This window comes from Pelodiscus sinensis, chromosome 15 (assembly GCF_052426305.1).
Source record: "Pelodiscus sinensis isolate ZL-2025 chromosome 15, ASM5242630v1, whole genome shotgun sequence".
Taxonomy (NCBI): domain Eukaryota; kingdom Metazoa; phylum Chordata; order Testudines; family Trionychidae; genus Pelodiscus; species Pelodiscus sinensis.
In genome coordinates, this window is record NC_143066.1 from 30544503 (window position 1) to 30560412 (window position 15910).

The 15910-nt window shown below is 42.2% G+C and overlaps 1 protein-coding gene across 1 annotated transcript in view; it reads left to right on the plus strand.

The window, feature by feature from the left end:
- Positions 1–15910, plus strand: part of EIF3B (eukaryotic translation initiation factor 3 subunit B) — a 37759-nt gene that overhangs the window by 20364 nt on the left and 1485 nt on the right. Inside the window, exons 10-18 of the mRNA XM_006112944.5 lie at positions 1265–1475; positions 2110–2182; positions 3033–3155; positions 4010–4088; positions 8360–8498; positions 10216–10341; positions 10885–10962; positions 11332–11440; positions 12402–12520. Of these exons, the coding sequence (XP_006113006.3) occupies positions 1265–1475; positions 2110–2182; positions 3033–3155; positions 4010–4088; positions 8360–8498; positions 10216–10341; positions 10885–10962; positions 11332–11440; positions 12402–12505 (1042 nt within the window). The 3' untranslated portion in view covers positions 12506–12520. The remainder of the gene's footprint in view (positions 1–1264; positions 1476–2109; positions 2183–3032; positions 3156–4009; positions 4089–8359; positions 8499–10215; positions 10342–10884; positions 10963–11331; positions 11441–12401; positions 12521–15910) is intronic.

The window sequence follows — 15910 nt, forward strand, 5'->3', positions numbered from 1 at the left end:
ATTAGTTGGTTGTCAGTTAACTTGATGGTTACTGTTCTGCTTTTTGGTGTGGCAATACACAAACTTAGAATTTCAATATGCTAGCATGTTTCTTCTCAGTGTTTACTTTCCTTGATGATGACCTGCAGCTGTGGAGAGAAGTAGAGCTATCTTTGTCATTACTTCTCTTTCCATGCATTGATCTATGGGCAGGGCTCGATAAATAATACAATCTACTCGCCCGTGGTGAGTAGATTGTAACCCAGAAGAGCCGGGTTCGAGAGATCTGCACATGCGCAGATCGCTGGACAGCGTGGCTGGCGAGCGGGGCTCGCCGCGGTTCGGTGAGCCCTGTCTGTGAGTGACAATTTGTGAACTTTACAGCAAGGCCTGAAATCTCTAATTGCTTGATGATCTAAGAACCTTACTTGGTGTTCCTGCTGCATGTGGGCAACTCTGATAAACCAAAATGCAGTTAACTTAATTTAAGCATATTTCATCAACAAAGGGATATCTTGCCTGATAATGTGGCTTTCTGTAGTCTTAAATGAGAGCACACTATAAGTTACCCACTGGCAGTGAGCTTATTGTTTAATTTCTTTATAACACAACCTATAATCTAATTACTCCAAACAGCAACAGCAGGATCATGCTGAATCACAAGGATCCTTCTGATCTCTGTCTTGACATCAGATCAAGACACAAGCAGTCTTTCTGATGCTAACCAGATAAGAGTGACGGACAGAGTTAAACAATTAAAACATTCATTCTTACACTACAATTAAGCTATATTTCATGAAACATAAAACTCTGTGGTCTATATCTAATAGTGACAGATTGTAGGAGAGAAGTGTGCTTATAACATACTTTTAAAGGTTGTCTTTTTGTAACTCATTTTTATCAACCCATATCCCAAATCATGTTGGATTCTGCAGTATGAGATGAGGAGGTAATTTTTCTACCTTTCCTAGATAAGTGTGTTGCTTCAGCATCACTCCCTGCCACCTTGGAATGGCAAACCAAACCTGGGTTTTCTGCATGGTATAGAATATTGACTGCAGGGCCAAACTGGTCTTGGTAAATTTCTTTAATCGTTCTTGTGGCTCTTGAATTTAGGGATGGAATTTTTGGCTGTAGCCTAGCTTCAGTGTCAAGCTCCCTTGTAACTGATTATCATAACCTGTCAAATGCAATGCAGAACACTGTTCCTTATGTTGCTTGCAACATACCTTTTAACTTACTTGGTTTATTCCATCTTGTCTCTTTTTTCTCTTCACTCCTGTAGGGATTTCTCATGGTCTCCAGGTGGAAACATAATTGCATTTTGGGTCCCTGAAGACAAAGACATCCCAGCAAGGGTGACATTGATGCAGCTCCCTTCCAGACAGGAAATCCGTGTGCGGAACTTGTTCAATGTGGTGGATTGCAAACTACACTGGCAAAAGAACGGAGATTACTTGTGTGTGAAGGTAGACCGGACTCCTAAAGGCACACAGGTATGCTTCTCCTTGGTGCATTCATAAAACTGATTCTGTGCCTCCTTTGGTTTTAACATTTCAAAATGGATTGATAGAAGTGAGTACATTAATTACTTGGCATCAAAACCCGGGACTCTTTCATTTTTCCAGTTAGCACCTCACACGCAGCTCTTTTAAAAACAAAAAACCTTGTGGGCACTTAATGAGCATTGGACTTGACATCAGTATGTGTTTTGAAAGATTAATGAAAGTATGTGTTTTATTTCTGAAACATCTGGGAATAGATTCTTTACTCTCTGCATTTGTTATTTGTTACGTCAAGTTTGGGTCCCACAGATCATGCTGTATGAGCTAATTTAGATTTTGGTCCTCTTGAAATGGTCTCAACTTCTGCACTGCAGAAAGCCTTTTCTGTTAATGCACAACTTGCTGAAGAAAATACTGTTTTATTAAAAGTGCTGCTTAGAAATGAGAAAACAGTAGTAATCTTTGCATGTTACCTTCCACCCCTTGGGGAAATGATGATTTAGACTCTTTAGTGATCATCTTAAAATACTAAACCAGGCCAGTTGCATAGTCATCCCCATATTTCTGCATTAAATTAATTGCCTTACTATTATGGCACTAGATATTTGACTGTTAACTTTCACAGGGTGTGGTGACCAACTTTGAGATCTTCCGAATGAGAGAGAAGCAGGTCCCTGTGGATGTGGTAGAAATGAAAGGTAAATTCAACTTTTCACATGTCTCGGTGCAGGAGATTCTCAGTGTTTTTTCTTAAATTGTGCTATATGCACAACGCTTACTAGGCTGCAAATATGCTAATCTAGTGGTTTGTGATTGAGGGGTTTTTTGGATGGGGACTGGGATGTTCATGTGGAGTGGGAATTTTTTTACATGGAAAACTACATGTGGACTTTTCATGTACTCTTTGCTAGTAGCTAAGTTTAGGATGTCTTCAGTCAGTATGGAAAAATCTTGGTGTGTCGTACATTCTTCTTTAGAGATAAATGTGCTAGCTGTTTTGCTGATGTGCATTTATACATACAGTATTGATCAGTGAATAAACTGACAAAATATTGTAATGTAAAATGCTGCTAGTGGCTCTTAACAGATAAAAGAGCTGGGTGGCATATTGGTCTACTTTTTTTGTTCTTGGACCAGCTATTTTTTATCTAAAAAAATTGCCTGGTAGATAGATATATATTTTTTTCTGCTTCAGTTGCTGTATTTTAACAACAAAGAACAAACTTCCTTAGTGGGAGACTGGCTAAATTTGATCCTTACCTTTCAGTCTGAAGATATTCTGTACCAGGCTAGAGAAAAACTGGGGTAGGTGATTGTGAACACCCCATAAGTAGCATCCTCTACATTTGTCTAGCTGGCTCATTAGAAGCAAAGCAGGAGTAAAAATCTTAATACCAAATTACTCAAACTGGATGTTTTTTTAGCATCCAGGATTTCTTCAGTCCTGACAGTAACTGCTTGGGATTGAGGCTGTGTAGGGAATGACTGATTTAACTCAAGAATTTTATCTTTATGTTGGGTTTTGACACTTCTTTACATCTGTTGCAGAAGGTATCATAGCCTTTGCCTGGGAACCAAATGGAAGCAAGTTTGCTGTGTTGCACGGAGAGCCTCCCCGAATTTCTATTTCCTTTTACCATGTCAAAAATAATGGGAAAATAGAGCTCATCAGTAAGTGGAGTTGACCGCAGGAGTACGGGTGGAGGAATCTAGGCATTAAGCACTTTCACGTGGTGGTAGCAACCTGTTTACCCTGTAGGCTTCTTAATATCTTTTTCATAGACCATGTGTCATACTTTTGGGTCTTGGCAGAGGGCACGAGGGGGAACATGTCTGGAGCATGTTGACTTCTGGCTGTCTTGGGCTGGAAAACAGCCACTATAGCGCACATATCTGCTTGTTCTGCGGTGAGGGCCAAATTACCATTTTACTTCATTTTGGGGGCGGGGAGTGGAACTATTAATCTTTAAAGCATTTTTTGCCCTAACTTCCTTTCCTTTCTCCATTAATTTACTTTATCTACACTTTGTTCTCAATACTTCAGGGATTTCCTCCTGTTCCCAACTTGGGCAGTCTCCCACATCTCTGCCCCCCAATTTGTTTTAAGTCCACAAGGAATCAGCTTAAACTAAATTCTGAAAAGGAATTTATAAGCCAAAACAGATGTCTGCTCAAGAGGTTGTATCAATTACATCAGTTTCTAAACAATTTTAGTTAAATTGGTACAATTTGCGTGTTAAGGCTTTAAGGATTTCTGATTTCCCCACACATGCACCTTTTTGAAATTTCTAATCATCCCAGTGTTTTCAGATAATCAGTGAGAGGAAATCCATTTTGGGTTTCATTCTTCCAGTTAAAATATGCTTTAGTAGACATTATCGGTTACAGAGCTCAGAGATGCCTTTTTGAGGATTCTGTAGAATGCCTGTGAGTATAGTTGCTACGTAGTTGTTTGTTTGGTGCCATTGAGTGAAGACTTCCCTCACTTTTATGTTGGCATAAATACAAGTTCTGTTTCCTTTCAGAAACGTTTGACAAGCAGCAGGCAAACACGATATTCTGGAGTCCCCAAGGGCAGTTTCTAGTGCTGGCTGGCCTGAGAAGGTGGGTATTGCTACTTGACAATTTGAGCTAGTTTTTTTAATCAGTGTAATGTTCTCAAAGAGCTAAGAAAAGGTCTCCCTCACACCATTATATGCATACATCTGTAAGACACGTACCCAAAATCTTAGCCATCTCTCAGTTCTCTGCTAGAAAACTTGTATGCATTAAGAGGGTTATCTTTTTGTTTGGAAGAATATAATTTTGACATGTAGTAATCTGCCAGTTGGCCTTTCCAAGGTCTACATGGATTTCAGTTTGCAATAATAGGTTTTCTTGAAGATAAATTTATCTGTTGGTAACTTCTACATATTTCCATAAGATTCTTTCTCTCCTTCCTAAAATTTAATTTGCTGTAGTAGCTGTGACCTCCTTATGGCAAATGAAGATAGTCTAATCTTGCACATCTAAAATGCACTTCAGCTGTTAATTCCTTTAGTCTGTCTAATAAAGATATATTTAGTCTAACTATGAAGACATATTTATCCAGAGAGCTCCAAAGGTTTCTCTCACATGAAGCAATACAAATGACTTGTATAAGAATTTTCACAATTTCAGTTAAATCATGACAATTGGGGACTTTTTCTGAAATAAGTATAAGCTTAAATGAGTATAAGTATAAATAGGGTTCTACCAAATTCATTATCCATTTTGGTAAATCTCATCACAGCATTTTAAAAATCCTGAATTTCACAGTTAAATATTTAAATTTTAGATTTGTGTTGTTACATCATGAATATGTATCTTAAAATTTAAATGTGCAAAGTCAGCATTTCTCAAATTGGCAATCAGACCCAAAGTGGGATGGCAAAGCTTATGGAGGGGCAGTCGTGGTATTGCCACCTATGCTTCTGTTTGGTGTGCATCCAGCTCTGCAGGTAGCACTGCTGCTGATGGTTGTGGTGCCTTCAAATGCTGGGTTCCTGGCCAGCAGCTGCCACTCTCCAGCCACCCAGCCTTGAAGGCAGCACAGGAGTAAGAGCGGCAATACAGTGACTCCCCTCTCCTCCGCCCCTCCACACACTAGTCAGATTTCATGATCCATGATGTTGTCCATTTCCACACACAGACCCCCCCACTCTAAATTTTGGTAGGGCCCTAAGTATAACTGATATTGAAAGGAACATGACCCGTAGATACCATTTTTTCTTTTTGCTAACCATACTAATGTTAGTTGTAACTTTCTTAGACCATTCTCCTATCCAGTTAATTAAAATCTTTGTGAAAGTGGGAATCTCCAGTAGGAGTAAAGAAACCTTTATCAACTCTGAATTTGGCACTGGTGTGACTGATACAATATTCCAGTATCCATTACTGGTGTCGTCAGTTGAAGAACGATGTTGAAGAACAGAAGAGTGTTCAGAGAAGAGCCATGAGAAGGATTAAAAGATTATAAAATCTGCCTTCTAGGCATGCAGCAATTCTCCAAAAAGCTACATTTTTAGAGTTTAATGTATGCTGCTTATATATACACTCACATCATATTTCATTTCAAAGTTTATGCTATGTATGTTTAAATGAGGCATGATACAGAGTTGTATGGTGGTGCCTATCTCCCACTTCCATACTACTGAAGCAATTAGAATGACAGAACTGAAATAGGACATCAGCTGGAAGCTCAAATGGAAGGAATTCACTAGTTTAAGAGCACGTAACAAATAAACCACAGTGTACATCAGAGTTGCAGTGGCAGTCATACAAATGATGGCTGGAGACAAATTCTACACATTCAGTGAATTGGCTGCTGAGTACTTGAAGCAAATCCTGCAAGCATTTGACAAAGTTAATTCTGTAGTTGAAGTCTTTAAATATAACTAACTGAAAAATGCAGTGCTGGGCAGGTTGCACAGTGGGATGCAATAAATAGCAGGTAACTGATTGCCCTGTGCCTCCATGAAGAGAGATTCTAAAGTTGGAGTCCAAAAGCAATCACTTGTGAAATTTCTCTGACTATATGGTTCAAAATGCACCCGGAGCGCGCACACTACCAATATGCCACCTTACTGGAGGCTTTTTCAATGGTAAAGTAGCAAAACACATCACCAGTAGAGCTGTTAAACACAAACTAGCACAGTACTCAAGAGGAAGAAGACACAAAGATGCTTCTGCATGCAATATGTGCCAATATGACTTTTGGATCTCTGAATGTCAAAGGAATCATAGTAATTAGGTCACCTGAGCAGCAGGGAATATAAAAATCTAAAATGTGGATTGAAGCGGGCACCATTGACAAGAGTCACTGCATACCTATTCACACAACTTGAAGTATTCACTCTTGACTTCAGCAACATAGTTCCTGCTGTCCATGCGTTAATAGGATGTAACTGTCATCCTTGGTTGATATTGCAGAAATAATGTGGGGTTTTTTGTTAAATGTTGTAGAAGCACAGGGAACTAACTTACCGTGTGAGAGATCTTGCCAAATTCAGAGTAACAGTTGGAGTTCAACCAATGATGTGAAGCTGGTAGTGCTGCATTACAAGACAAAGAGAGACGGAGACCCACAGAGACCTAAATTGCTTGTATCTCAATCTAGCCCCCAAAAGGGCATGTCAGTGGTTGAACTCCCTCTGTGTGAGGACAGTTTTGAAAAGTATGTCAGCAGAGCATCTTGGCAAAAAAAGATTTGGATGTCTTTTGTGCATAAGTAAACCAGATATTGGCTCACCATTGCAATAGGGATAGACAAATGTGAACTACTTTCATATTCTTCAAAATCCCAAAGGCAGCCAAGCCTTCCATTACCTTATTTATGTGCAGTGATCCTTACTGATGCAGGCGATCATCTGTCTCTGTAGTTGGAACAGTCCTCCCTGCACAGAACTGTGCAAGCAGTGAAGACTCTGGTAACCCATGTGATCTTAGCGCTTCATGCTAGACTAGATGACTGGAAATGTCACCAACACACTCTCATTCCAATGTCCCCTGTACAAACTGATTCCTTTAGATTGTTGCTGTGATGTTGTGAGCTCTTAGAGAAATCCAATTTTATGTCTTAAATAATACATAGGATCATTAAACTAATACAAATGTTCTTCACAATGGTCATTTCCAGGGCTTGACAAATCCCGGCGAGAGCTACTTGCCAGCCCCACGTGCGCAAAGTGCCAGTGAATGGGGCGCATGGAGCGACCGGCTGAAATCTACTCACCACGGGCGAGTAGATTCAGCGGTTTGTCGAGCCCTGGTCATTTCAACATGTTAATAGTGTCCTAGTTTATCCCTGTTTCTGTAGTAATGGCAACACTTGAGATCTTCATCATATTTCATATTACAGTAGACATAATAAGCATGAACGTAGAGAGGGTATGCCAGGGGGGCAAGATACCTCTTGCAGTCCAATCTGGCCCACCAAGCCACCGGATGTGGCTCATAGCTGCCCTTCTGGGACCCTCAAGCACGCAGCAGCTGCTCATTTAAGCACAGGGCTGCTCCATGTGCCTCTCTGCTCTGGAGCTGAACCAAGCTGAGAGATTGGCCTGGGGGGACAGGAGTGGAGGGCAGCGCAAGCCTCTCCACGTCCTGGAGCTGAGAGCCTCATGGAGGGCACATCTTGTAGCTTAAGCAATCTGGGGCTGCAGCAGGCAGGGAGCCCAGCCTGTCTTGGGGGTGCTGTGCATGGCTGCTGGCTGGGAGATACTTAGGGAGTGCAGTCTGTTTATCTTAGAAGGAAAAGGTCAGTGGATGACTTGATTATGGTCTAAAATACGGAGTCCTGTGGCACCTTTAGAGACTAACAAATTTATTAGATCGTGAGCTTTTTTGTGGGTAAAACCCACTTCATTGGATGAGTTGGAGTAGAAATTACAGAATCCAGGGTACATAGAACAGCAAAAGAAGTTTGCTGACAACTGTAGGGTGAGTTCATAAAGAATGTCACCTCCTTAAAACAGGGATGGGGAACCTTTCTTGGGTCCGGGCTGCACACAAGCGAGACGTGTGCAAAAAAAACCAAAACCCTCAGTGACATGGCCCCTGATAGAGAAGACAGACACTCCTCACATTCCCCATACATCCTAGAGCCTAGGGAGGCCCAGCCTAGTAGATTTTGTATGCTTCAGCCCTGCAAGGGAGTGGCAAGGGGGCTGGAGCGCCAGTGCAGGCTCCCCAATGCTGGGGGTGGGGGCGGCCTTGGGGGCTGAATCCGGGCAAGCCCAAGGACTGCAACCAGCCTCTGGGCTTTTAGGTTCCCCACCCCTGCCTTAAGATCAAAGAAGGAAGCGTCAGCAGACGTCCTTCTTGTTTTCTCATTGATTTTTTTTTTGCCTTTGCAGCATGAATGGTGCCTTAACATTTGTCGATACATCAGATTGCACCGTGATGAACATTGCTGAACACTATACAGCCTCGGATGTAGAGTGGGATCCTACAGGTCGATATGTTGTGACATCAGTATCCTGGTGGAGCCACAAGGTATTAACGTTTCTGTTGTGATGTCTGCTCTGGGTATTTTAGAGCAGTGTTTCTCAACCAGTGGTACGAGTACCCTTAGAGGTACTCGAGAGAAGTCTGGGGGTACGTCCACACAACTGAGATTTGCAGAACTGAATTTTTGTGTTAAGTTTTACTGCACTTCATTATTTTTGTACTTTATACCCAAAAATTTAATTGCCTGCCTGGCTACGATTAAATTGTTTAAACAAATGTGTTACAATGGTAGAAAAAAAATTGTGTCTGAAAATTAAGGGTACTTACAATTTTCTCTTTTTTTGAAAAAGGGGGGGGGGTACTTTATTTAAAAAAAAAAGGCTGATAAACACTGTTTTAGAGGGTCAGTCTGACTTTTTTCCTGTGTTAACTACAAAATAAAGATACATAGTGTGGCTTACATCTGTAAGTGGGTCATAACTCTTGGTGTAATTTTTTGCTATATGAGATAGGCATGCCACTCATTGCTTTCCTCTGTCAGTGAACTACTTCCTTGTAGTTCCAGTGAGTGCACTGTATCTTTTCTGAAAGCAGGTATAAGTGTTTTTAGTCTTTGAGATTATTTCAGGGTCTTTGTTACTGTAGTAGACATATCTTGGAAGGATAGGGGGATATCTTGGCTTTATGTTAATGGGGCTCTAGGATACCTCTGCTTTACTTCATTTTTGAAATAGTATGACTTATTCTTAGTTGAGGAATGTAACTTCAACTTATAGTTAAAATAAAAGTTCACATCTACCTCAAGCAGCATGTTCAGTCTGAAAAGGTGAGCGACTGAGTCCCACAAGGGCAGGCCTGGGCAAAATACTGCCCACCAAGCCACTGGATTTGGCCCCCAGAGGCAGTGAGGAGCTCCCTTGCTTGCCCCGCACGCCGCACAGAAACATGGCTGCAGGGCGCTTTCTCTTTGAGTCCAGAGGGGAGGGAGGAAGATTCACACGCTGCTCCCACCCCCAGCACAATCCCATTAGTCAGTTTCTGGACAAAAACTGGCCAGTGGGAGCTGCCTGTGTGAATAACAGGCAGCCATGAAGCACAACCCTCCTCAGTTACTCACTCAAGCAAATGGTTGAGCAGGCAGAAATATTTTAAGCTCTGCAAGCCTTTATGTCTGTAGTCAAGCAGGTTTGGCTGGTAGCTGGTAAGTCTCCTGGCTAGAACCTGCCTCTGGCACCTTAGCCCCTCACTTTCCCAACCCTCTGCCCCCCACTCCTGCCCTGCTACTCGAACTGCACCCATACCCCCTTCCAGATCTGGCATCCCAACCTCCTGCCTGACATCACAATTCCATCCTATCCTAGGTCACATCTGAAAACCCTGTGCCCTAGTTCCCTGCCCTAGATCACAACTGCCTCCTTCACTCAAACTCCCTCCCAGACTCCATTCTCCCTGCAGCACCCCAGTCCCTTACCCCAAGCTTCCTTCTGTACCCAATCTTCATCCCCGATCCCACACCTCCTCCATTAATACCATGGAAGAGCGCAGCCCTCGATCACTTTCCGAAAGCTTGGAGTGGGCCTCTCCTCCCCCCCCCCCATGAAAAAATTATTGCCCACCCCTGCACTAGGGACTTTCCTGTTGCCATTGATTCTCTCTCCCTCCCCTGCCCTCCCCCCATGGAGTGCATTCAGTTATATGGCAATGGGATAGCAGTGTAAAACCCTTTGACACGAGTGAGATTTCTCATTTTGCTATTTTCCAGGTGGACAATGCTTACTGGCTGTGGACCTTCCAAGGTCGTCTCCTTCAGAAAAACAATAAAGATCGGTTCTGCCAGCTGCTATGGAGACCTCGACCTCCAACTCTTCTCAGCCAGGATCAGATAAAGGTGTTATATCTCAGTTTAATTCTTCTGGCTTGAGCATCATTGCAGAGAATTCACAAGTATTCTAATCACAAGAATGTGACTTAACTCTACAACCGTTTTCAATTCCATTCCCCAGTTTGTCTGTCTCTCTAATAGTAAAGCAATGTAAGAGCTGGTTGCATGTTGAAATGGTTCTATGTATGTTAACAGTGCTCTGAGTTGTCACTATTCCTCTCTCAAACTGTTTTGGTTCAGGTGTAGAAAGGAGTGTATGTTTTGAGTAAACTAGAAAGAATGGTAGTAGGAACAATAAAGATTGTAAATTTCAATAAGGAGCAAAGTTTGGATAGCCAAACTCAATTAATTATATTGAGGGTTTTTTGTGCCAGGGCATCTATAAACCCTAAGCAATAAAGAGAAATTGTATAAACGAGGGATTTTTTTTTTTTATAGACCCAAGCAAGCTTGCAAAAATGCTGGGTATGTCTAGACATGCTTGAAGTGGCATTCTTTTATATAATATTGTTGTATGTAGTTCTGGTTGACATGGATTCTCTTTTACAGCAAATTAAGAAGGACCTGAAGAGGTACTCCAAGATTTTTGAACAGAAAGATCGCCTAAGCCAATCAAAAGCCTCAAAGGTAAGAAGCCTCTGGGACATAATGAATCAATGAAAGACAATTAGTGCATTTGTAACCCATACTAGTATGTCTTTCTTTCATTCTACTGACTGGCAATATAGTTTTGCTGCTGCTGCTGCCTCCTCCAAGTTGAGAGACCATTGTGTTTTAAGTCCAAGTTTCCCAGATTTAGTCCTCAGATGACCTAAGAACATTATGAACTCAAGCACAAGCATATATGTAGGGAAACCAGTTCGACGACAATTTGCTGATTCTTCACTTGGAGAAACCGAGGCATGGTTTACTAGTATATGTTGGAGGAGGAATCAGGAAGAATTTCTGTTGAATTAAGTGGAATATACTTGACCTCTTCTTCTTTTGCTTCTGTAGGAGCTCGTAGAAAAAAGACGTACAATGATGGAAGACTTCAAGAAATACCGCAAGATGGCACAAGAATTCTATATGGAACAGAAGAATGTGCGTCTGGAGCTGCGAGGAGGTAAACCAGGAACTGGCAGTATTGTAAATATGTGGTTTTAATTAGTAACTTTTAAAGCACCAAATAAACACTAAAACTAAGGCTACAGAAGCAGTCTTTGGTAATGGATCAGTGTTTAGGAGTTGAAGACCTTTTATTTGTGATGGGTTGGGGTCTCTCCTTCAGTATACATTTCCCTCTCTTGCCCAAATAATCACCAAACCCCTGGCAGGTTTGCTCACTCCTCTGCTATTCTTTCCCATCTTCCTCCCCGCCCCCCATCCCCTTTTTAAAAAAAATCTGCTATCTTGAGGTAGTGAATAGAGGGAAGGCTACTGTTGCTGCTCAGGGTGGTCATTACTGATTGCTTTGCATGTAATATTCTGGAGACAAGTGTAGGGGTGTTAAATTGCATTTAAGCAACTGATTGACTAGTCAATAAAATTTCCATCGATTAGCCAATAAGTGGGGGAAACTGCAGAGCCACAGCAGGATTAGTGCCCCCTTTTAAATGTATCAAGAGCTAGTAGGCTCTTGATACATTTAAAAAACAGAAGCGCAGTGGGAGGGGATCAGGTGCAAGCTGCGAATCTGCTAATTCCCGGCTTGCATCCGGTCCCCACTACGCCTCTGCCTCCCCTGCCTCCTGTGGAGATGGTGTGGGGGGAGGCGGGGAGGAGAGACCAGCTTTTAAGCCAGCTACCCCCAGGAGCAGCTCCTGCTTCCCCCTCCCCCTTTCTGCCTCTCCCTCTGATAGTCAGAGGGGTTGGGGAAGGCGAGAAGTGACTAGTCAATTCACTAGTTGACTATCCAATAAGCATATGCTAGTCACTTACTTCCCTAGGCCAGAGATGAAGTTAAAATGCCCTTTATTTTAAAGGTGATTTGGTGCTGTGTATTTTTATTTTTTTAGCAAGTACCTTAGGCATTCTTGCCTGCTTGGTGGTGGTATTCAGAACTAATGCTTCCTTTCTTCCTCCAGGGGTGGACACAGATGAGCTGGACAGCAATGTAGATGACTGGGAAGAGGAGACTGTTGAATTTTTTATCAATGAAGAAATTATTACCATTGCAGAACCAGAGTAATCCAATTAAACCCTGGTAAGACAGATTACCTTTCCGTTGAGAAATATCTTATTAGGTGTTGCAGTTAATCACCAACTGGCTTAAGAGTACTTTCTAAAGCCTGGTCTACACTATGAGATATGGTCGAATTTATTAAGGTTAGGTTTTTTTTAGCACCCAATTTTATAAAGTCGAAGGTGTTTGTCCCCACTGTGCTTGAAGAGTTTGACAAAGTATGTCCCCAATAGAATGGCCACCATCGACTTTGACAGGAATGCACTATGGGTAGCTATCACACAAATCTGATGTCCCTTTGCATACTGGGACCAAAACAGTGCAGTGCATGGTTCTGGATACATGCTGTCAGTGTCCCATAATACACTCCTCATGCTGAAATGCAACAGCAAACAAGCTTTTCACACCCTTTTTTCCCCTGGTGGTTATCTGTACAGATGCCATAGCAGGGTAAGCATGGAACCCAGTCAGCAACAAAGTACTATGGCAATCATTAAACATCTTGCGCCTGATGTTGCAGTATGTCCAGAGCCTAGCTAGGGCCTGCTGGAACAAGAGAAACTCGGAGGAGGCCATGAACACACTCTTCTGTGAAGGCACTTGAGTTGAGTGATTGGCAAGTGCTAGTGGCATTTGATCCTCTGACACAGTGGAACACCAGTTCTGGTGCTGTGAGAAAAGCACAGACTGGTGAGACCACATATTTATGCAGCTATGAGATGATCAACAGTGGCTGCAAAATTTTCACGTGTAAAGCCACTTTCATGGATGTTCACAAATTGCTTTTTCCCTCCCCGGAGCACAGGAATACCAGGAGACCCCCTTGTGTAGGAATAGTGACTGCCACAGATTGTTAATCCCATTTATAGCATAATTAAAAATGTGAACTCACCAGGAGTGCCTTTTCCCCATCAGGGCCCGGCAGTGAGATGTCTTGGGAGGAAGGGATTGTTTCCAAAAATATAAAAAGGTTGTGGCTGTCAGTGAGATCAGATGCTCCGCTCACCTGCTGACCATTTTCCTCTTCCTCATCTACACTGTCCTTCAAACTGCTCCTCAAGGCTGCCAGAGGAAACTCTTGGGAGGAATACTGGTCAGGTCCCCCTTAGAATCCTATGCAGCCGCTCACAGAAGTGGCATGTTTGCAGCGCTGACCCAGACCATCCGTTTGTCTCCTTTTGTCTTCTGGTACGCCTGCCTGGGCTTTTATTTTCATGCAGCACTGCTGGATGTTCCTTGGCATGTCCTTTCTTGGCAAAGAATCAATGCACATAAAACAGACATCAGGCTCTTTCACAGAGAGAAAACTGTTGCTTGCCATTTTAACCAGACTGACCATTCTCTCAAAGACCTTAAAACATACATATTGCTTCAAAGAGATTTTAACTCCAGACTTCAAAGAGAAGCCTCAGAACTGTCATTCATGCTTAAATTTGACACTTTGTGTATGGGCCTTAACAAAGATGCTAATTATCTCACCCATTATAAAGATAGATCACCCCTAACATCATTACCTCACAGACACTAACCTTCCCCCCTGACCCTCCCCTCTGTTCTAAAATCTGATTTGTCAATTTTATGTGTTCACTTTTTTTTATTGTATCACTTTGGTATATATCGTCGTGCCAATTTTCTTCCACAAATTGATCTGAAGAAGTGGGTCTGGCCCACGAAAGCTCATTACCTAATAAACTATCTTGTTAGTCTTCTCCCCACATAGCAATGAATTCCAGGGTCTCCTTCACCCTGGGCATTCATGGTGAAGTGTGCTGCCTGCTCTAGAGTCTGCTCATCACTCTGGCCACACGGAAAACAAAATTCAGATTTTTTTTTTTTCCTTGGGCTTTTGTTGTTGTTGTTAACTCTGTTGCTCTCCATGTGGAGCATCTGCACTACCATAAAGTCCACCATGCAAGGTCAAATTTAGCATTACTCCTTGTGAAAATCAGGAATACCAAAATCTATTTTAGCAGCCCCTAAAGTTCATGGAATAGGTTGGATGGTGTGGACTTCTTGTTTAGAAAATAGACCTAGTGCAGCTAAGTTTGACCTAAATTCCTAATGTAGACCAGACCTGTTAAAGCGTAAGGTTTCTAGAATACAAAAATTAATGTATCTATTCCTTTGACTTGGCTCTTGTACTTTTGTTCCCAGCTGAATGGCCAGTTGTAGTGCCAGTGGCCAGAAATGACACAGGTGTTCTTCAAAGCAAATGTTTAGGTTAGCATGTGAACCTAATGTAACTCTGCAGAAAACTAGTTGTGGTGTGTGTGTGTGTGTGTGTGTGTGTGTGTGGTTGTGTTTTTTGCCAGTGTGCTCCTTTCAAAGAGTGAGAATGAGCCAATTCTCAAACATGATGCATGTAAACACTTGATGAAAGTGTCTATGCAGCATGAGAAATATTTATCACTTTGGTAGTGGAGAGGTAAATTCTGAGTTCTGGTTATTGGAAGGACTGTAACCTTGAACCTGGTGTACACAGTTTTCTGATGCACTATGTAAGAAGGTTTAATTACTGAACAAATTTGATGCATACTGTTAAGCCAGGTACTCTACTTAACTCTTGAATTGCTCAAAGGTGGTTCTGTGCTCTGGCATTTATAGGAAGAGGTGTAGCACTGAGATTTAAATTTTGTAATAAACGCTTTTATTTAGTGTTACTGAAAGTGCTTTTTCATAATAAACTTTATTTTAAAGGTTGTTTGATCCAGAAGGCTCCTTACCTTGCTGTATACTCCAATATATCCCTCAAATATTGTCAATAGGTGTTACAGATCTAGTGGTGCTTTCCTCCTTGGACATTTGCCAGACTGCTGTAAAGGAGTCCAAACCCTAAATTCTACTGTAAGCTTCCAGAGTCTGAACAGAACACTGTGTCTGGCTTGGTGCGTACTGTAAGGATGCAGTTCCTCTTTCTAGTATAATGAGAGCCTAAGACCAGCGCTGACCTCTCAGCTTCCCTTGTAGCTTAAGTATCCCTCTCCCAGAATTCAACCATAGTGTCCTAGTTTTGGGCTGACTCATCATGCTACACCCCATGGTCCCTAAACACAGAGACTTTGCATATGATTCTGTTGCTTTTTACTTCAGCAAAAAAGCACAGATCACTTGGAAGGTAGCACCCCAAATGTGGTAGCCTTAAGGGGGCCTTCTGTATTTCCTCTGGTTGCCTGGCTTCTGCAGCAGCTTCTTTCAGTTGAGCTGGTGAAAATGACAGGAGACCCTGAGGATGGCAGCTTCTGCCCTCTAACTTTCTAGTCTCCTCTGTCAAGGTACTTCTAATCAGCCTCCTCAGGTGATCACAGCAAGTGAAAAGCAAGTCCTGCAGGTGACTTCCGTAACCAGCCTTTTGTCTCAAAATGCTATTTTTTTCAATAGAGGATCATCAGGACTGTTAGTCCTGGGCCACTT